The sequence below is a fragment of the Dermacentor andersoni genome, chromosome 2 (genome assembly GCF_023375885.2).
Source record: "Dermacentor andersoni chromosome 2, qqDerAnde1_hic_scaffold, whole genome shotgun sequence".
Lineage (NCBI taxonomy): Eukaryota > Metazoa > Arthropoda > Arachnida > Ixodida > Ixodidae > Dermacentor > Dermacentor andersoni.
In genome coordinates, this window is record NC_092815.1 from 39,736,157 (window position 1) to 39,758,626 (window position 22,470).

At 44.5% G+C, this 22,470-nt stretch overlaps 1 protein-coding gene across 1 annotated transcript; it reads left to right on the top strand.

Annotated features, from left to right (window-relative positions):
• The first annotated feature begins 1,681 nt into the window (after positions 1–1,681).
• On the top strand, positions 1,682–19,527 carry LOC126542428 (carbonyl reductase [NADPH] 1-like). Its single transcript, XM_050189491.3, has 8 exons — positions 1,682–1,889; positions 4,904–4,985; positions 8,275–8,453; positions 9,066–9,178; positions 15,938–16,063; positions 16,220–16,361; positions 17,717–17,780; positions 19,204–19,527. The coding sequence occupies exons 1-8, from the start codon at positions 1,869–1,871 to the stop codon at positions 19,305–19,307; spliced, it is 831 nt and encodes a 276-aa protein (XP_050045448.1). The 5' UTR covers positions 1,682–1,868; the 3' UTR covers positions 19,308–19,527.
• Positions 19,528–22,470: the final 2,943 nt, after the last annotated feature.

The window sequence follows — 22,470 nt, forward strand, 5'->3', positions numbered from 1 at the left end:
CGCACACCGTGATTCATGCTCCCCGTTCACCCTTTCTTGCTGCAGCCATGGGCAAATTGTGCCTCTGGCCTTTCTCGGCCACGATTAGGCATGAACGGAGACCAGCATAAGTGCTTACATGGTCGGACGTGTATGAAGTTGGGTGGAAAGGCCCGTAAAAGTGGCTGATGAAGGTGATGCCCACGAAAGCGACTTGTCCATATTGAGACAATGTGGGACACCAAGTGTGAGCCACACATTAGCGGCCTCCAAAAGAAAAGAAACATGCAGGCTGGAAAGGAGTCAATGCTAAAATGATGGGTAGTCCATGTCGCTGTGTAGGCTGCGGCAGCAGATGCCTGCGTCACTTGATTGCTTTGCACTGCAAGTTGCTCATCTTTAACAGCGACTGTCGCCGCAAACAGGTGGGACACTCTGTCCAATCTGTTTCTGCTGCTGGTTGTTGCTCGTTAGTAGACCACCACGTGCGACGAAGGCAGGCACTACGCCTGTAGGTAGGCAGCTCAATGTACCCTAAGAGACCCGTGTATGTGAATGCTCACTGTTGCCATATGGTTCGTCGCCAATGTATAATGTATTGTCTGAACCTCATGCGGTGACTGATTGCTGTTTAATTTTGCTGTTATGTCACTTGGTTATGGTCGCAGTGTTATGTTTTTAGAATATTGCGGCCTGGTCGGTTGCACTGGGAAGCAGTCTCTCGAAGTAAGCATTCGCTCCTGCAGCCTGCACAGCGACATAGACTCCCAATTTTCATGCACTGTGATTCGTGCTCACCGTTCGCGCTTTCCTGCTGCAGCAATGGGCATATTGTGCCTCTGGCCTTTCTCGGCCGCGATTAGGCATGAACGGAGACCAGCATACGTGCTTACATAGTCCGATGCGTATGAAGTTGATAGCCAGATGGTTGGAAAGGCCCGCAAAAGTAGCTGATGGAGGCGATGCCCACGAAAGCGACTTGTCCATAGTGAGACAATGTGAGACAGCAAGTGTGAGCCACACATTAGCGGCCCCCGAAAGAAAAGAAACGTGCAGGTTGGAAAGGAGTGAATGGCTAAAATCTGGGGTAGCCCATGTCGCTGTGTAGGCTGCGGTAGCAGATGCCTGCGTCTCCCGATTGCTTCGCAATGGAATTTGGGCATTTTTAACGGCGACTGTCGCTGCAAACAAATGGCACACTCTGTCCAATATGTTTCCGCTGCTGGTTGTTGCTCGTTAACCTGACCACCACGTGCAACGACGACGGTGAGCCGTTTACGAGCTCGCGTCAATGATTCCAGCGTATCTCGACATGCAAACTTTATTTCTGCTATTGCACGAGAATGTACACTGCTTGTCTTCTGCCAATAAAGTCGCGCGTTCTGTTCACTCACTTGTGGCTTGTTTGTATGGGCGTCAGTAGAGGCTCTTGGCAATTAGAACGCACCACCTACGCGGCAGCGAAGGCATTGAGGCATGCCGCATAGCCAGGGCAAGCACGGCGCGTACCAGCGTACGCGAGCGGCAAAAAACGGCCATATTGAATTTTGCTCTAAAAAAAAATGTGCACTTCCGCTTCCGGTTTGAGCAACGTCATCTGGCGTCCCCCAAAGTAAGTTCCATGCGCTGCCGCTGCTTATTTTCGAACCACGGCGGAAGGTACAGTTTCCCTTCTCTAAGTTTGTTCTTTATTCTATGGTGCTGTTGCTACATCGGCTACATCGTATATCCTCACGTTTGTCAAGCGCAAACGCACCGCACGTTGCTTCGCGCCAATCTAGTAACGTTGGCTTCGTGCGAGGTCATCGCGAAATACGTGCTGCCGCTAGCTTTTGCGACTTCGCCCCTCCGTCGTCGCTTTGCAAAGCGGGATTTCAAAACGTCGCACCATGTCATCTCGTGTTGCAGTGGTAAGATTATCCTTTCTCAGAAACAACCAGTTGCTGTGTAGGCTGTTCTTACGGCTGTGATGAAAATAGACGAAAAAAGCCTCGCGAGAGCCGGTCACTGTTAGCGCGTGTACCGCAGTCCCACTGAACCAGCTCGAGCAGAGTGCCACACTGCCAAGGAGCAGTCTTTTACGATTGCGGGCTTCTGTATTCGCACTTGTCCAAACGTTTTGCTTGATTCTACACGTCATCGGTGTTGTAGTATCTCTATTAATGCTTGTTACCAATACGTTACGTTATTTTGCCGCTCATCGCTCCTGTGTGCTGTGCCTGCGTACTTATTTTAGCGTTGCTGCTCGGTTATTATAGAGGCAATACTGGCAAAACTCAGTAGTAGCGGCAGCCACACGGACCCGGTAGCTAGTAGCACGGCCGGAGCGAGTCGAGTCCGGTCGTGCTAGCATATGGTGCTAGCACAGAACACCTGGTGCTAGTAGGTACAGCCAGGTACAGCCAGGTGCAGCGGGGCGTGGCGTTTCTCGCAGCGCCCGACGTTTCTGTGCAGGCGCGAGTAGAGCGCGTGCGAGAGAGAGGGGCCCTCTAGGCGTCACTGCGAAGTTTCTTTGCACGTGTGGGTCGAGTTTTACGCTCGTACGCTGGCTGTCGGCGCGGTGAAATAAGGTGAAGCGACGGGCACTGACGCCCCATTTGGTGATCGCTGTGTGTGAATTTAAGGTGCGTCGGATAGACCAGTGGATGGACTCACACGCGTGCGGCGCTGGTACTGAGTCAGCCATGCCGGATAATAAGATTGTCGTGCCTTACGGCACTCCACCTCAAAAAAAAAAAAAAAAAAAAGAAGAAGAAGAAGAAGCATCATTCATTTCTTCGGCGGGAGCGATAGGGGCCGTAGTATAGGCCGGGCCTGCTCTCCTGAACTACCCAGTAGCATTTTTGAGTGGTCCCGTATAAGTGAAATAAACGCACAGCGCCTCGATCGGCAACTACGGTTGAACGCGATTGCCTTATGTCACGCCGTGAGGATTATTGGCTTTTCGTCTCGTCCACGTAAGGTTAGGTTAGCGTAAAAGGCATTAGGGTGGCGCGACGTATTCTCACAGCGGTTACGCCGTGCTGGTTATTGTCTGCGTCTCGGCCACGTCATGTTACGTTAGGTTAACGTTAGCTTACGTTGGATTTCGTTAAGGTTACGTTACGCTAGGTTAGCATAAAAGCCGTTACGGTGGCGCCTTGTATTCTCTCAACGGTTACGTTGCGTAACCGTTGAGAGTTTAGGTTAGCGTAAAACGCGTTATGGGAGCACGGCGTATTCTCGTCGCCGGCGCCCTTCAGCCACTCGCGTTCAACCGCGGCTGCTAAGGCGCTCTGCCTCCTAGATTTTCACCTGCTTCACCGGGCCAGCGTCCGAGCGTAAATGAACTCGAGCCCATTCCACAATTCCGGCACGCCTAGGGACAAACGCCTAAAACACGCGCTAACTTCTCCTCCGTAGTGCCTAGGCAGAATCACATATTCAAGGAGCAAAAGCCCCCACATTTTCTCTCTCGCACCCGCGCTTACTCGCGCATGCGCGCGAACGTCCGGTGCCTTCGCAAGTGCCACGCCCCGCTGTACTTACTAGAAATTGTAAAGTCGGGACCCGGTACCATGAACCAATCAGCAACGCACAACAGTGAAATAGTCCTTCCGGAATATATTACCATGCCCTACATAAATCTTCTTGTCCGACCACGTCACATACGCTCATCTAACATCTACAAAAACATCACTTTCTCATATAAGAAAATTCTGTCAACTTCTGTTCTGAAACGGCACACAATATTAAAATAACATATATAGCACACAAAACTGTCACTTCAAATGAGAAAAAATGTCAGCAATGCCCACACACGCCATTTTTTGTGACTATTACCAGTTTTGAAGGACTGCTATTACTATGTGCGAGAGAGAGCGAGGGGTATTCTGATATAAAAGCTGGGAGGTTGGTTGGCCTGAATCAATGTTCTGACCTGCTACTCGCACTGGAGGAAGGGGAATGGTTGTAGAAAGAAAGAATCGATAATACATTGATTATGAGGATGAAGATGGTGGTGAAAATCTTGCATACTCCAAGACTTCAAAGTCGCTTGTGCAGTCCGCTCTCATACAAAAATTTTTTGAGAGCCTTCAGACTATTAGGCTGATGGCAAGGATCAGGCAAAGGTCCCAATAGGACCTTTTCAGTCAATGGTGCAACAACAAATTTTGACAAGATGTCTGCCAGTGATTTTCTCTGCACATCAAATTGCAGGCAGATGCACAAGAGGTGTTCTGCTGTCACAAGGGGTGTTCTGTAGTCTCCTGAAAATTTAGGCCTTCCGCCCAGCTGATGAGATGCAGGTAGCGAGAGCATCTATCAGAAATAGGGGAGCAGGTGTTTGGCCAGTCGACTTACTCACAAACTGCCATATTACAGGTGATATACGCAATGTCCACAGATAATGCAACCTTGGCAGACTGTGGAGTGTAGTAGTGTAGCACTGCAATACTCATTCATATTTAAAAAAAATAATAATAATGAAAATTTAGGAAAGCCTTAATTAATGATCTAGCCCACCACCAGGCACTCACACTTATGTCATTTGTCAAGCTTGCTGCCATGTAAACATCCACAAAGAAATAGGCCCTATATTTATCTGGCCAACCAACTGTACTGCCGTGAACGAATGAAACGCATGTCTGACTCACAGTATTATAATTTCTTTTGATAGCCATTCATGATCATCATGACTTGATAAGCAGCAATCATGCTGTAAGAGCAGAGTGTAGCATTATAACCACAATATCTCAATATTTTTTTGAGCTGACATTCGTATTGCAGTGTCAGTCGTCTGTGATTATGCAACATTTCCGATGTCTCGTATGTTTATATTTGTGAAGGAATACTTCTCAGTTAAAGATGTCTTCCACACAATTGTCTCTGTTATAGATGTGTTGTAAGAGGAATTGGTAACTGCACTTTTGTATATCTGTAGGTTACAGGTGGTAACAAGGGCATTGGGTTCAGCATAGTGAAGTTCCTGTGTCAACAGTTTGATGGAGATGTTTTCCTGACTGGTGAGTGGCTCTCTGCGTATGCGTGGATTTCAAGTTTAGGCTCTCATTTATCTATAATGAAAAAGAGTTTGTGTGATATGGCCATAAATAAAATCATAGTATAACTTTCTTTCAATTTTAACTTTTTCAGTACAAGAATTGCCAGAGTCTTTCTCCAAATATTGCATCGAACTGCAAAGAGCAGATTTATAGAATTTGAAGTTCCACTGTTCTGCTCGAGAGGTACTATGAAACTTGAGACAATTCAGCTAGTATATCTGATGAGCTGGAAATAAATACAAGATTAACAGCGACGGTCAAAAGACAAATGTAGTCACTTTTAGCTGTTTGCTAAAACTCCTGTAGGTAACTTGCCTCTAAAGATAGCACTGTACATTGATAAACTGCTTGTGTTTTTCTTCTGTCGGATCAGTTATGCATAAAGCATACTGTGACTTGAGACGTGTTTTCATAATCCAGATTTTTTTTACTAAAGATGCACCATTGCGAAAGTAAGGACTATAAGAGTGTGTATTCTGTTTGCTATTCCCTAAGTGTCCATTGTTCTTGTGTTTCTTGTTTTTTTTTGCTTGCTTTTTGTTTTATGTGGTGCTCATTGGATGAAAAGATTGTTTTGTACACTTAATATCCTCCTAATTCTTGTCTTGTTTTGCAGTTGGAGGTCCTTTTGCTGTAGCTTACTTAACATTTCAGGAGCTGTAGGTGTAATAACTCACCTGTAATCTGTTTAAACAAGCAAAAGCTTCCAGAGCTGAAGTTGATAATACTGCATACTTGCATTTAACATCCTCTGTATTGGCTATATTTTTCTGTTTTTCTGGTGTATATGTGCATGTGTACATATGTGGGCGCATGCATGCCAGTTAAAGTAAAGTGACACATTTCTCAGGTACTCCAATTCAAAAAGAAGTGTCTTTTGTAGTGGTTGCTTATTGCAGTGTATTATCTATAATAGGCATTTCTTTAAGTGTTAAAACCTATAGCTGATATTAATTTATGGACAGTGGCATACTTCAGAGTTATGAAGTATACGTAGCAATTATTTCTTAGCATAAAACCAGAGGGGAGACAGATATCTTAATGTGTAATATATCTCGATAGCTGTTGTGGTGGTTCAATGGCTATGGCGTCTTGCTGCTGAGCATGAGGTCGCAAGTTTGATTGCCCAGCCACATTCTGATGGTTGTGGAATTGGAAAATGCCTGTGTACTTGATTTAGGTGCATGGTTAAATAAGCCAAGGATCTCAATTTAACTCGGAGCCCCCACAATTGTTTTTTATGGCCCGAGTGTTGCTTTGGAATGTTAAATCCTCAACTTGATTTCATTTGATTTTGAATTACCTCAGTGACCCTTACTGCAGTGTTTTAACAGTTATTGATCACTTAGCAAGAGAAAATCTGTCTTTATTGAAAAATCTTGTAACGAGAGATGGTGGCATCCTCTTGATTCTAGCATTAGGAGTTAGAGGGGATGTGCTAGAGAAATGAGTGTGTGAAGGAGAGGCTTGCACTTTAAATGTACAGTCGACCACAATAGTTTACAGACCTCAGGATCTCTGGGAAAACATTCAATTTCCGAGCAGCCTGTAGCGGTAATCAGTAAAACTGAACATCACAGTGTTGTTCACATATAGTTGTAGAGACTGTAGATGCGAATACTCGGCTGCATTGTGAGGTTGGTGCAAGTATTAAGCTTTTTCTCAGGTCTTGTGTCGCATAAATTTTTGTGGTTGACTGTACGCCTCCAGCCCCTCACTAAATATGATGGTGACAAGTCAGAAGGATTATCCTGTAATTTTAAGGGTATTTGATCAGATGGATCCATTCCACGTAGCCTGTCAGGCATAGTGCTATGGTAGTGGAAGTGTTGCCAATTCATATTCCTTGCGCGACTTCTGAATCCCGATATTTCAGCAATTCCTTTTCCGATGCCATTCCTTTTTGCGCTTTGTCAGTGGTCAGAGCGACGCTCCATCTGTGTTATCAATGGGATCAGCCAGCCATGAGCTGTGGACGATAGGAACGTTGTAGAATCGAGTGGAAGGCATTGCTGCAAAATTGTGGCCCTGGTTTTCATACTGCCATAACAGATGCTCTGCAGTTGTCGGTGTATCCTTATGGTTTGCAGACAGACATTCTTGTCTTTGAGTATGTTGCAGGGGCACGTGCAAGTTTGGACAACTTAAAAATGCAGCGTGTTGTGTAGTTCTATACTTTGTTTCATACTTAGCAAGTGATGCTGCAGACGCTGCACAAGTAGCAGGGTTATAGAAATCTCACTCTGTGCTTTTTGTGATGCAGTTTTGTATCTGCGACACTTCCTGTGAAGTAGCTGCATCATATATTACAGCTACAACTTACGGACATGTGGCTATGTCCACAAGTTCTATGCATACCTTTGTGCTTCCAATATGTGATGTACCATGTTTTAGTCGCAAGCGCAAGTGGTGCACATTGGCCACTTGTCGCAGAGGGGCATCACTCCACTTATTCGATGGTAAATAGGTCCAGATCCGCAACACCTTGCATTAATAACGTCATATTTTATGACAAAGAGGTGCGAGGCTTACTGTTACATCGAATTACTAAATGCATACTGTGTTATGTCTCTTATCTGATGCACTACTTCAAAATGAATATCCTTTTTTGGGAGGCAGACACCTTTTTCCATGTCTAGCCGAATGCACGTGCACTTGCTGATTCGTCTTTGTCACTGACATAGGTAATTCTCTCTGACTGGAGGAATCACCATCGCCGGAGAAACTCTATAGGTGTCACTGGCCTCGTCATTTTCGCCAATGGGAATCCCTGCTCAAAGAGAAAAGAAGGAATTCCCATTTGTGTGTGATTTGGTCACGTAGATTCATAAGAGGCTGTGGGAAGGCGTTGCTCACTTGCATGGGCCACTCGAATTGATGCGCCTGCATTGGATTGTTCGTTGCTTTCTTGTGGCCAGACTAAGCATTCCTTCTCCCCTCTGCCCTACAACATTGTCAGTGCTCACCAAGCACATGGTAAAGAGTGAGGTTTTTTTCTTTCTGCAGTAGCGACAAAAACACAAGCAGTGCAGTTCAAGTTTGTGTGCTTTGATAACACCTATACCACAACCAAAAAAAAACTTCTAGATTAAAAAAATAATAAGAAGAATCTGTGGTTGACCTGTTTGGCATATATGCCTTTACTCACGTATGAAGTAAGATAGAGGATTAGTTAAAGGTGAATTTTATGTCTCTGATACATTTCCATTTTATGTGTGCAAGAGAGCCATATTGCATTTCTTCTGTGCAGCCAGGGACGAGACACTTGGGAAGGCAGCGGTGGCAGAGCTCAACAAGCAGCTGCTGCACCCAAAGTTCCACCAGCTTGACATTGATGACCTTGAGAGTATTCAAAGACTTCGCGACTTCCTCAAGAGCACTTACGGGGGCCTGGATGTACTTGTGAACAATGCTGGCATTGCCTTCAAGGCGAGTCCTTTATTTTTTCAATATATATTAGAGACTAAAATTTATGGTGGACTCTCAGTAATTCAAACTTCTATAAGCTACCTGTTGCGGTAGCCCAGTGGCTTTGGTGTTGAACTGCTGGACTCGAGATCTCAGGTTCCACCACAGCCACGGTAGGCACAATGCAACGGGGGCAAAATGCATGAGTGCTTGTGTTCTTAAATTTAGGTGCACTTTAAAGAACCCCTGGTAGTCAAAATTGATCGGGATTCCATCACTATCTTGTGCCTCATAATCTGATCGTAGTTTTGGCATGTGAAACCACAGAATATCTCTATATTGCAAACTAGAAAGCTTTATGTGAATTTGAATAAATTATGGTCTGAAACAGAATTATTGGATATCATACAAGTGCATAGACCTACATAACAGTGTACAAGCAACAGGCCACCACCAGGTTCTGTACCATAGAGGCAAAGAGAAGAGAGAGTTAAGGCATGAAGTTCAATGGCATTAACTGCATAATAGGTTTATTTGAATCTGCTTTTTGAACATTCTAAGGCAATCTGGAGTTGCTACTCCAGAATTGGTCATCTTGTCACAGCCGTTGGATGGTAATTTCTTAAATTGCAGGTCAGCTCTACAGCCCCATTTGCAGAGCAAGCAGAAGTCACTGTGAAGACAAACTTTTTTGGCACACTCAATGTCTGCAAGGAGCTGTTCCCCTTGCTGCGCCCACATGCCAGGTCTGTATTGCTCATTCCACAGTAAGAATTTTTGAACACAATCTATGTTGTTTCACTGAACACAGTCCATGCAGCCAGGACACTGAACCTTCTGAGTACATTTCTTTTATGCCATCATAAAGGCTGGAAGCATTGCATTGGGCACTTTCCCTGGAGCTTGAAGCATAACAAAATTATCTGTACCAGCAAAGCAATTTCCCATGATCACATGAATGAGCTACTTGCAGGGATAAATAGTTGCTCTATGAAGGTGATCATAAGGTTTTGCCTTTAAACATAAACCCCCCATTGCTCTGCTACTGCTGCTCTTAACACTATTTGTCCTATTTGTGACCATGAAAAATTTTAAGAGCATGGTTTCACCCAGAATCTTATGATACCTGGATAAAACTGACAATGCTACTGGGCACTGATATGAATACACATCATGACTGCAATCATTGCCAGCTGCTTCTAGCTAAAGCTGCTGCGTCCTTTGTCATTTTTTGTTGCTGCAATGTCCTTGGGGCTGTCCTCTGTGTTGTGCATGGGGCTGATGCCCTGCAGTACCTCTTGAGCATTACACGTAGAACTTGAAATTTAAAAACACTGTCTTGGAGAGGCCTTACACTTGGTGTTTTAGAGATGTTGCATCGCTATTGCTGTGAATATTCCACGGCATACTTTTGTGCTCGCATACAAAGTATGATGGATCTAATGATTGTTGAGCTGCAATCTACACTGTTACACTGGAATGTCAGTAGCTTCAGGCATTAAGCAGAGGAGACGGAGGGAGAACATTGTTCCCCTACACACACTATGCATGCACCTCATGAAAAATAAACTAAAGAATTTGTTTCAGGTAGGTCATGGTACAGAATGTCAGGCATTGATCATTAGTTTATTTCCTCAAAGTAAAACGAAATATCTAAAAGCAACGACCGATGGAGTTGCGGTCGCTGTGCATCAAAATTCCAAAGATCCTTCGCTGCCGCAGAAGGTGCTGAAAAGACCTTCTGAATGACGTAGCATTGACACGTCACCATCCTGACGAAGTCTGGAAGCTAAGAATACATCGACAAAAGAAGACCTAAGGACATAACATACCAACTGCAGGACAGTACGACGCAGCCGTGATGCGACACTGCGACCAAACCGTAACGTAAGACAAATAACCACTGACCTCGACATACTTCTCGATGGCCACTCAGTCCAGTCACTGGTTTAGTGGACTCAGGAGCAGACTACTTTGTCATGAGTGAACAGTTGGCTGCCTAGTTGAAGAAAGTCAAGGCTTCATGTGAAGGCCTTCAAATCCGGACAGCTGGAGGACAACTGATGAAACCTACTGGAATCTGCACGCCAAGAATTACCATTCCCAACCAGACCTACCATGCCACCTTCATTGTCCTCCAACAGTGTTCACGAAATGTAATTCTCAGCATGGACTTGCTGAACCAAGACGGCGCCACCATTGACCTGAAGTGAAAGCCGATAATGCTATCCAAAGATCAAGTGATACAGCTAAAGAGCTCTCAGAGTCACCATGCCTTCAGTGTGCTGAAAGATCAAGTAGCATGTTGCCTCACTCCAGCGGTCATTTCCGTCTGCACCAAAGCAACCGCACCTATAGAAGGAATCTTCGAGGGCGACATACGTCTGATGCTTGACAGTGAAATTTACCTTGCAAGAGGGATAGCTCGATTGCATGGAGGAAAAGCGAAAGTGATGCTGACAAACTTTAGCCAGGAGTTCAAACACATCAACAAGGGCACGGCGATTGCATACATAGAAGAAATTGTGGAACCCAACTGTACGTTAGTTCTCTCGGTTTCCGCCACGTCTACTTCGATGGCCCTAGTTCTCGAACTAGCTTTCGACATAAATTCAAGTCTTCCCAGGCATCAACAGATAAGCTTCGAAGTCTTTTACACCTGTGCAAAGACTGCTTTGCGGTGTCATCAAAGATTCAACAAATGCCCATTGCTAAGCATCACATAATAACTGAAGATTGTGCTTGACCACACCGCCAGAGCCCCTACTGAGTTCCTGCACAAGAACAAGAAGCTATAAAGTCAACAAAATGCTTTGCGATGAAATCATCTAACCACCGAAAAGTTTGTGGGCGTCTCCTGTTGTCTTGATGACGAAGGATGAGAGTCTGCAATTTTGCGTCGATTATCGTCACCTCAGCATGGTCACCAAGAAGGATGTACACCCCCTCCCATGAATAAATAACGCACTGCACTAACTCTGCGATGCAAAATATTTCTCGTCAATGGACCTTAAGAGTGGCTACTGGCAAATCGAAGTCAACAAGAGGCATAGAGAAAAGACCGCCTTTATTACATTTGACGGCCTCTTCCAATTCAAAGTCATACTGTTTGGCCTTTGCTTGGCACCTGCAACATTCCAGCTTGTGATGGATACAGTCCTGGCAAGTTTAAAGTGGCAGACATGTCCTGTCTACTTGAACGACTTCGTCGTCTTTGCCATTAACTTTGACAATCACATCAGGCAGCTAGAAACTGTTCTCGAGGCAATCAAGTCATCCAGGCTCACCCTGAAGCCGGAAAAATGCCACTTCACATACGAAGAGCCCATGCTCCTGGGCCATGTCATTAGCAAGTTCAGTGTTCGTCCAGACCCACAGAAAACAGTTGCGATAGCAAAATCCCCACAGCCCGTTGACAAGAAAGCAGTGGGAAGATCCCTTGGCCTCTGTGCCTTCTATGGGTGCTTTGTTGAGGACTTTTCTCGCATCGCCGAGCCATTGACCCACCTTATGAAATCGGACGTGGAGTTGAAGGGGAAAGCGCTACAAGCTGAAGCGTTTCAAGCCTGCAGTCATCACAATGCCTGCAACAATGCCTGCAGTCATCACCAGTACTAGCTCACTTCAACGAAAACACTGATACATAAACCATACCATTTCAAGCAGTGTAGGCCTCAGTGCCATGCTAGTCCAAAGACAAGACAGGCTTGAAAGAGTCATGGCTTATGCTAGCTGCTCACTATCGATAGCAGAAGCCAATTATTCTATGACGGAAAAAGAATGCCTTGCCCTCATTTTCTCGTATCGTCGAGCCATTGACCCATCTCATGAAATTGGACGTCGAGTTCAAGTGGCAAGTGCTGCAAGCCGTAGCATTTCAAGAGCTTAAACAACGCCTGCAGTCACCACCAGTACTGGCTCACTTCGACGAAAATGCCACTACGGAAATCCATACCGACATAAGTAGGCCTCAGTGCCTTGCTAGTTCAAAGAAAAGACAGGCTTGAAAGGGTCATGGCTTAAGCTAGCTGCTCACTATCGATAGCGGAAGCCAATTATTCTATGACGGAAACAGAATGCCTTGCCATGATTTTGGCTACTGCAGAGTTTCATCCTTACCTATATGGTAGGCCCATCAAAGTCGTGAGCGACCGTTATGCATTGTGCTGGCTGGCAAATTCAAAGGGTGTTCCTGGGCGCCTAGCATGGTGGAGCCTTAGATTGCAAGAATTTGACATCACTGTGGTCTACAAGTCCGGACAGAAACACTCTGATGCCAGTTGCCTGTCTCGCGCCCCCATCGAGCCACTACTGCAAGATGACCAATGTGAGGAGACTTTCCTGGAGACAGTAAGCGCCGATGACTTGGCCGAACAGCAGCGAGCAGACTCGTAACTATGAGAAGTCCTGTTGAGTACTTTGAAGGCAAGACTGATTTTGTGCTGAATGGGTGTTTAGGTATAGATTGTCTTCATTTTCGCTGCAGAACCATGTCCTCGTAAAGAACTTCTCCCCAGCTTGTGCAAACTACCTTCTCGTTGTGCCCATAGCACTTTGGCCAGTAGTATCCCTGCATGCGCTGAATGATCAGACAGCTGGACACCTCGGATTTTCTCGTACGCTTGTAAGAGCACAACAAAACATTGTTTATACGTTCCCATTACATAAGCTTTCCCAGCGCCAACATTTGCAATTGAGAACACAAAAAATAACCCAATAGTTACGTTTATTTTTTACCGATTCATACATTCCCAGAAAACAAAATTTTTCGGCACTAACGTTCAGCAAGTTGCCAAATTTAGATCGTATTATACGTTTTCCAGCCTCTAGATCCCATATAAAGAATAAAGTGCGTGACACGTGCGTGATCGAGAAGGTATATACCGTGTTTACACATATAATGATCGCACCCGTGAATATTGTTGTCAAAATTCGATTTTTTTTCTTTCCAGTGTAATGATTGCACCCTGAACTTGTCGCAGCAATATGTCGTGTGCCAAGTCTAGCTAATGATGATCACGCTTTCCATCTGTCGAATGCTGTGCGAATGAATAACTCTTCAAGACATACCAAGCGGTCTGCACGCACCAAACCTTCTTAAGCAGATGCCCCATTTTATTCCTTTCATCACTTTCCACACTTCCATGAAAAAAAAAAAAGCTACAACCCAACTTGCCTCGGCTTTATTATTTGTAGGCTTCATAATGGTTTTGGTGAACAACAACAACATAAAGGCCGCCTTTTGATTCTTCTTGTCTGCATTCGTGGGCACGCAACAAATGGCGAGCAATAACGTTAGTGGCCACGTTTACACTGATACGTTAGAAGTGTATCCTATTCGTACGCCGACGCTTGTAACGCAGCTAAGATATTCGCCCACCCTTAGCGGAAACGATGTCGCCAATGTAATGTTGCCATATTAGGATAGCAGTGAAGACAAATGCCGCAGCTTCCGCAGCACACCCGCCATGTGTTTCTCTGCCACTGGCAGCTAAGCACGGCCATCTCTGTATCTGTGCCCTCAATCTGGACATGGCTATGTTATTGCCACAGACTGGCTGATATTAACGATGTCATTCATTACTGATACGGAAGAAACTGTTCCAATGCACGTAATATACTTACGAAAAGAAAAAAAAAATTGCATTCGGCATGTTCGGCTTGCTCTGCCGGCCGTTATGTTGGTTTGGTGTCCCGAACTGACAGCGGCAGCCACCTGCTTGTTGACTGGTCATCCCGCAGCAAACGCAGGATGAAAAAACAAAATGTTTCTTTTCGTGGGAAATTTAACTGGCGTAGTGATCGCACCCCTGAATTTGCATCAATTTTTTTGACAGAAAAGTATGATCATTATGCGAGTAAATACGGTAGCTGCCCGCCGTGGCAGCTTCACTGCAATACTCACCCACCTGTATCATGTGAAAATGCCAGCGCGCACTCAGTTTCTCATTTCGGCGATGTGGGTATCACATTTCACTTCAGCGGCATCTGACGTCGCCCACCAGCTTGATTTCGTTTTGGTTTCCCGTCGCCCTCTTAAACACCAAGCAATAGGAAAACAACAAAATGCGTCTTGCGCCACCAGAGCACCACCAGCTCGACGCGCTTCAGTGTCTTGTGCTGCAACGATCTGCATGACGCTTCACATTATGTAGATTTCAACAATAGTCGAGTCCTTCATATTTTTTTAGTTACTTCAGATCGTAAATTTTCTCTGTTGGTACATTTTTTTCTCATGGTTTTTTCCCAAAACGCATGAATGAGGTTCTTCTGTACAAGAGAAGTACTATTGGCCATGCCTGAATGCCAATGTTGCCCTTTAGTCAAAACATGCAGAGACTGCCAGCGACGCAAGACACCACTGACAAGGCCAGCAGGATTACTACTAGCCGATCGAGCCTCCTTGCAGACCGTTTCAGCAGACTGATCTTTTTTTTTTTTGTATGTAAACTGCAACTACTGAAAGCAGTTATGTTTATAAATACTTCTTTCATGTTCCATAAAACTCAGTTGACAGTTTGCATTTCGCTTGTATGTTCCTTGTTTTCCACTAACTTCATGTGTTATCGCACCTTCCAGAGCACAACAGAATTATCATGAATATATCCATTATTTATAACTTTTGTATACACCCCGTCAAAAGCGGCAGTTTACATGTGAAAAAGAAAGAAAGAAGGAAAAAGAAAGGAACATAGAAGATGGAAAATCGTATGTGACGCACATCCCACTTGACTCATATGCAAGCAATATTATGTTAATTGGCTTTGAATATGACAGTCACGCTGATGGCTTGCTCATGCAGGCTTTTCATCAACTGCAATCATGAAAGAGGCTTCCCATATCTCTCTTGTCACTTTATTCTTGCTTCTGAGCCAAACTTCCCTGCTGTCAGAAGACAGTGAACAACCACATATTGTGCGATGTGCATCTAAGTTGCCCGATGCATTAACTAGGCTTACATATCTATGCTCTCTGAGCCTCTCGTTTAAGTGCTGACTTGTTTGTCCAACATAAGCGTGACAGCACTCCTTTTTTTCTTTGTGCATGTAAACCGCAGCTGCTGATAGCATTTACAGCTATACATTCGTCTTTCTATCTGAATAAATCTCAGTTGACAGTTTGTGCTTAACTTGTCACATGTTCGTTGTTTTTCACTAATGTGTGTGCCACTGTGCCTGCAACAGTGCAACAGAACGATGAAGCTACACCAACTAAGCCCTTTTCAAGCTCTGCTTGTTTTCATAACAGATATAACAAAGTTATTTTGGCTCCCCCTTCAAACTTTGTTAGAGCAAAATTTTACTGTATTCGAACATGTGATTATGTTGAGTGTAATGTGCAGTTGCCCCACAGCCAGTTTCTAAACGTGCCGAAGGCCCTAAACTCTGTGTTCGAACCTCAGCCATACCAACTTTACAAGTGATGGTCAATGTGAAAACACACAGACATGCTCATTCTGGCTTTTACCTATTTGATGTTTACACTCATGGTAAATCTGTCTGCAGGGTGGTGAACTTGAGCAGCGTGTGTGGCATGCTTAAAAGGATTCCTGGAGAAGAGGTGAGGAAGAGACTCAGCAACCCTGACATTACTCTGGAGGAACTGTGCAGCCTCATGAAGGAGTTTGTGCAGTGAGTTCTTGTTTCACTAGGTTATAGCAAGGCGTGCAGTTTCACCTCGTAGCTTCGTTCATGACATGGCCTTTGCTTGTTGCTTGTTTCACAAGGTGAATTTTTTTGTGCACAAAGAAGCTGATCAGTAATTTACTCATTTACTGTATTTAACAGGGCTGCAAAAGATGGCAAGAATGATGAGATGGGTTGGGGGCACTCTGCCTACAATGCGTCCAAGGTTGGCATCACTGTGCTGAGCTTCATCCAGCAGCGTGAATTCAATGCAGACCCTCGTGAAGATCTTGTCGTAAATGCTGTGAGTAGAGACGCTAGTTTCTTTGCTTATGTTCCCTGACAGAAATGGGTTTGGGAGATCGCAGTGAGCAATTCTTGTAGCATATTCCTTCACAGCTTTTTGCTGTTTTTACATACACACATGAGTTCTTTGTTGCACTAACACTCTTAATATTAAGTAGCTTGTTTACATGCGCAAGGCTGTTCAAAGCGTTCGACTGATCACTGTATAGCTGGCAAAGTCTGGCTGCCTGGCTGTGATGTAGCCTGCTCCACTACATAAGCTCTTGTGTTTTGTGCCTTTGCTATGCCTGTGTGGATAAAACTGATCATACTTTTGCTCCAATTTTGTTTTATTGCCGACGGTTGACGCTTCGAAATATTTAAAAAAGAAACTATTGAAAAATATCCATATTTACAAATAGGACACTGTTCGATTCATTATAGAAAATTTCGAATATTCGCATACCCCTACTAAAGATGTTTAATGTATTCATGTTTCTTGAAATATAACATTTTAGGATAGCACGACACACTGTCTGCTATTTGCTGCAGCTAAGGGGTACAGGTTGCAACTAATAACCCACTTATCTGCCTGCCCACTCACATGCACACACATACGCATGCCTTTGTGGGGAAGAGAATATTGCTACAGTTGAGTCTCGTTATGATGAACTCACATCGACCATGAAAATACTTTCCTATAGGTATTCGTTATAATCATACATACAGATATCAGTGAAAGAAAGCTGCGATCACGTTTATGTAAGAGAAATGCAAGCAGGGTGCCTCCGTAAGGACACCAAGAGGCCCCTTATAGATTTTGATGAACCGTCAGCATCACAAGGCACAAGCACAAAAATAAATACCATATTTTTCTGTATATAACCTGCGTCCTCGTACAACCCACATCCCCACTTACAACACCGGGTAAGGAAAGAAAAAGCATTTATTTCCAGAACAAGCTAGCCACCTGATCTATACACTCGCTGACCTGCCCTTCTTTTCCTCTCGTCTTCCTCTTCTCTTTATCTGCCTTGCTTTATGCACGCCTGGCCTTCGACACTTTGTGGCAGTACAATGCGCAATCGTTTAACACGGGTGTGCAGGCTCTGGCACCTGCACAGATGGTCCCACGTGTGTACACATGATGTGGTAGCAGATGCTTGGCTAGTCTAGACTGTTCTATTCTGTGCATTTGGCTACAATTACATCAGGCATGGTTAGTTTGTATTAGTCCTCACATGCATTAAGAAATAATGTTCAGTTATCAAAAGTTCCCCTCTTGTGATGTATTCATTTTCGCATGATGTTGTGCAAGTGCAGTAATTCTGTATTACTGTATTGCGCTCTCATACTTAACTCCTGTTATTAAAGGTACACCCAGGCTACGTTGACACAGACATGTCAAGCCACAAGGGGCCTTTGACTCCTGACCAAGGTGAGTATTTATTGTACACTATTGCTTGTTTTTAAATTTTTTATTTCCATATTTCTCACGGGATACTGTCTGGAGTAGTGCGTGAAGGGTGATGATACATTGATATTGTTAAGTTGTTGAGCATATCAAAAAAAAAATTGCATTATACAAAGACTAACGCAAATGCGAAAGCACCTATTATTTGTTACAGCTTGTTGACCAAAAATAAAGTTATGTAGTAGTTGAAATGTGATATCACACACTATGTATACTTACTTCTGGCAATCACTACATGTCATTATAAGTGGTTAATGCTGTGTTTTTAACTGCAACATGATCACTGATGTTAGTAATATTGAAAGGGGGATCATTCTAGTAACTGATTCCTTGTTTATTTCCTAATAACAAGCCACAGGTGCGGCCACTAGTCAGATGCACATACAATCGCAGACCAATAATTCGGACATGCTTGATTATTCGGACAGCTTCACGGCACCGCCACTGGCTCCATAGACCTAACGTCTATAGGATGGGCACTTTGAACACCTTGCAGCATGTTGTGCAATAATTTGGACTTCCACTGTACAACCGTGTGCTATTTTGGCCGCTGTGCCGAGCAGGAATAATGATATTTTGGTTTTAATGTGTCATTGGCATGGTCCTTGGCCATGTCGCCGGCACCTCCTCAAAACTAGCAAAGCCTAGGCGATTTATTAGTCCCTCACCACACCCCTACCCCCGGACAAGCCATGGAAAGCCACCAAGTCGTAACGGCTGCAGTTTCGATTTGTGCAACTTGTTGCACAACTTCTGTTCTGCATCTCCGGCGTTTGTTAACTTACGTTAAATAGTGATGCAGTCCTGGGCGACGTCTTCAAGCACAGTGGCGATAACTCCACCCTCAGTGTCTGTGCCTACGAAGTTGGCGAGGGAAGTGCTGGAAAATGAGTGTGGTTATCAATTTGCGGTTGACTTTTATTATGTTGCCAGGGGATGACTGTTCAGTGCATGCATTAACAGTACTTTCCTTTATCTCGAGTGGTGGCATGACAATGGGTGAGGTATGGGCCGTGATTTTGTAGCGCTGCCTTCCATTCGATTCTGTGCCACTGTAATCATCCACTGTTGGTGGCCTGCTGATTGAGTAAAAATATTTATTTATTTATTTGAACTCAGGGCAGGCAGCAGCACCTCTGGGTTGATGTAAGCTGGTGCTTTGTTCTGAAAGGGTGCATACTTTCAAATGCATGCTCACAGACATGTGTGTCTGGAACCATTGGAGTCTTATTTTCACCTGTGCATGCGTGGCTGTGATGCTCAAAAAGTTAGAGACACACTTAAATGCTTTTCTTAATATATATTCGCAGTCAACAGCTTCCTTACTGTTTCCAGGCACTGTAACAGCCAATATTTGATTTGTATCTTTTGTTGCGCATCATTTTAGGTGCTGATGCTGCAACATATTTGGCTCTTCTGCCTCCAAATATCAAATCGCCCAAAGGAGAGTTTGTTTGGAATGACCGCACGGTGACCTCATGGGACAAGTAACAGCAGAAGTCATTAATGTTGTGGCCAGTGGCTTTGCACATTTACATTAAGGAACTTACTAGCCTGTTTTGTATTTGCAGGCCTAACACTGAGCCTCTGAACAAAAAGAAAAAAGGATAATCTAACTGCTCATAGTATCGCAATATGAATACTGGAGTTTCAGCAGCGTATGATGCTATAAGTTGTCATACTTTGAAAATAAAGATTTCTTTGCTCTCTACAGGGTAGTTTTTGTTGCCGTACTCAATCTTTTGGAGCATAGTAGCCTTGTGGAGGCTTGAGTCGGGAGAAATGTTGCTGAAAATTTTTGTTTGTCACGAATTCTCAAGTCGCCAGCGCCAAGAAGATGAAGACGACGGAGACCTCGTAACCGCGAAACTCTTGAAAGACTCAAAAGTTTTCACTCACTCACTTGTCACTAATTATGACACTGCAAAAACGAAACACATTAGTCACATGTGCTCATTCGTTGCAACAAAAGTTGCATAGTGTCATAGACCAGTATTATAAATTTTCATCTTCAGTTGGAAACTAAGAGGGCTGTAGAAGCCTTTTTTGTCACGAGTTTGATATCTGGCCGCAGTTGCTGAGCTTTTGATGGAGAAGAATGCAAGAACCCTCATTTACTTGAGTTATGTACTACATGTAAAGAACACCAAGGGCCACAGATTGTAACAACCTATTTTTCTTTTTTTCTTTTTGCACTATGTCCTTGTCTTTGTCTTCAACATTGCTATGCTGCTGTTATTGCCACAATCAGTCGCTTGATGTGGGGTTTGATGAGGAAATTGAATGAAATAGGTCATTACACAGTAAGGCTCCAGGTATTCAAAATCAGTTTGTAGCTTATTACTGTGGCATCCCTCATATGCTGCACACATTTGGTGCATAAAATCTTATCAATCTATTTAATTGAATCTTTCTTTTTGTTTTGGAGCTGGATTACGCATGCTTTCAGGCATAATTACTGCTTTACTTGCCCGTTTTTTTTTTCGGGGATTAAGAAATAGAACCTTTCTATGATATAAAGGACTTGTTAAGTAACGAGGGAGTATCTACATATCGTGGTGCACCTGCTGGCAGAAAACTAGCTCGAAACAACACGTCGTTGAGGAAGAAGCACTGCAGGCATGCTAGACTCTTACGCGTCCCCTGATGTTGTTTTCCCCACATGAATGTAGCGTCACCTGTGATACGGCTTGTCCCCATAGCTAAGCGCCGGTGATGGTCGGCGTGGCTGCAGCATATTATGGGAGACAGCGTGAGTGTTGCGCTGCTAATGCCACCTAACGCCGGGGTTATTCACGTGCAACAGGGAGTAGGCTTCATACGTAGGCTCTTTCTCTTTGGCTTCGGGTGGTGAACTTCCATGCGTACGCTGAACCACACTTCGTGGAACCATCCTGAGAAAGGCTTAGGAGCACGACACCGGAATGGACAAACACGTTCGTTTGAATGCGCCACTGTTCGTGTGACCGTACGTATACACATGAACGATTAGGCGTTGGTATCTAGCATGCAGGCAAACATAGCTCACTATCTGGACATGGTGAGTCGAACTTTCTTGATTTGTCACGCACCCATCGGCATGTTAATTCTATGTCTTGTGATTCAGCTAGCAGGCATTAGTGTATGAAAGGTGCAGTAAACACCCTTGTCATAGGAGGAAAGTTTTCATTTTTCCGAGGGGGGGGGCTCCCAACCAGCTTTCCTAACACCCCCCCCCCCCCCCAAACACACACACACACATGTTACCTTTATAACCTTTAAGAAACTTCATGTGACGTCAGAAGAATTGTTCGCTGAAGTGACGGCCTTATACGAGTATTTACAAGACTTTATAGCACGAGACAGTTCAATTTCACAGCCTGAGTACCCTCACACCACCAAGAGACTAGCGTCTCTAGGATGAGCCATTCGACAAGGGGATTCAGTTAAAGGCATGAGGGAGATATACAGTTAATCTCGATTAACGAAGTCGGTAAAATCAGCAATTTGCTTCGTTATATCGAAATTTTGTTGTATTGAAATTCAACCTTTTATGCAAATAAGTCCACTCGCCGATCAAGGGCCAGAATATTTTACGAATGATCAGGCAATTGAAAAAAGCAAATTTGAATGAGAAAGCAACTCATTTTGATAAATTTAGGAGTCGGCGACGAATGATACGGTTCCATGCCGTGTACGTCATTAGCGGTACGAATTAAGCGCAGCCAGCCACGCTTTCGCTACACTCCACCCCCGCGGCTGATAGCGCCACCCACACTGGGACGACGACGCTATCAGGAAAAGCACCAGCAGCGGGGAGCGAATGCTTTGTCTGCCTCACGCTCTAACAAGTCACCGAAAGTCGAGATTAATGCAACCTCCAATACTAAATGCCCGGGAAGACAGCTTACATGGTGCCACGCCATCTCGGCACGCCCACTCTTGGCACACGCGACAGATTACCTCTAGAGCAGGGTATGCGGCTGCATATGTGCTCAGCCGCATTTACATCTATGTGCAACCACGGCCGAGACGCGCGCCAGAAATCGAGCTGAATGCCGACTTAACCCCCACTCCACCCATTCGCGCGCGCTTGATCGTTTACTGCGAGCTCGCACCCAACCCCCTCTTTCCCTTTGCTCGTGCAGGAAGAAGGCAGCACTCGTGAAGCCACCATCTTTAATTTTTCTTGTTTCACCCTCGCACACTTTCAGTTGCACCTAAAGCACACCGTGCGCAGAGCGCAATAGGATCTCATCGCACTTGGAGTTTATACGGAACAGGATGCGACTCCACTTCAGTGGTCGCTCTTGCCACGCGGCGCGCAATTTGAGGTGCGTTTGCAAGCCGCCACTTGTAATTCAATCGTTTGACCATCTGCGTCCGCGGAAGTTTCCATTCATTATCTCGGCATTCCCGTGCGGTGGCAGTGAAATTGTGTTGTACTGAAATTGCATACAAAGACACTTCGTTATGTTGAGGTTCTAGATACATGGTGTTCTATGGACCAGATGGTATGAGAAGTTAAGTACTTCACTATATTGAGAATTTCGTTATATTGAAGATCGCTATATCGAGGTTTAACTGTGTGTTTCTTACGAAGTTGCACAAATACACATCAATGAAAAAAGCCATGTAAAGTACGCCTTGTGCGCTGTCTCCCCGTGCGCCTAGC

Excerpts from the sequence above, each read along its gene's own strand:
- LOC126542428 (XM_050189491.3), top strand. The coding sequence starts at position 1,869 with ATGTCATCTCGTGTTGCAGTG. Across the intron at positions 9,179-15,937 it reads TTGCTGCGCCCACATGCCAG|GGTGGTGAACTTGAGCAGCG; the intron begins GTCTGTATTGCT and ends ATCTGTCTGCAG. Across the intron at positions 16,064-16,219 it reads CTCATGAAGGAGTTTGTGCA|GGCTGCAAAAGATGGCAAGA; the intron begins GTGAGTTCTTGT and ends TGTATTTAACAG.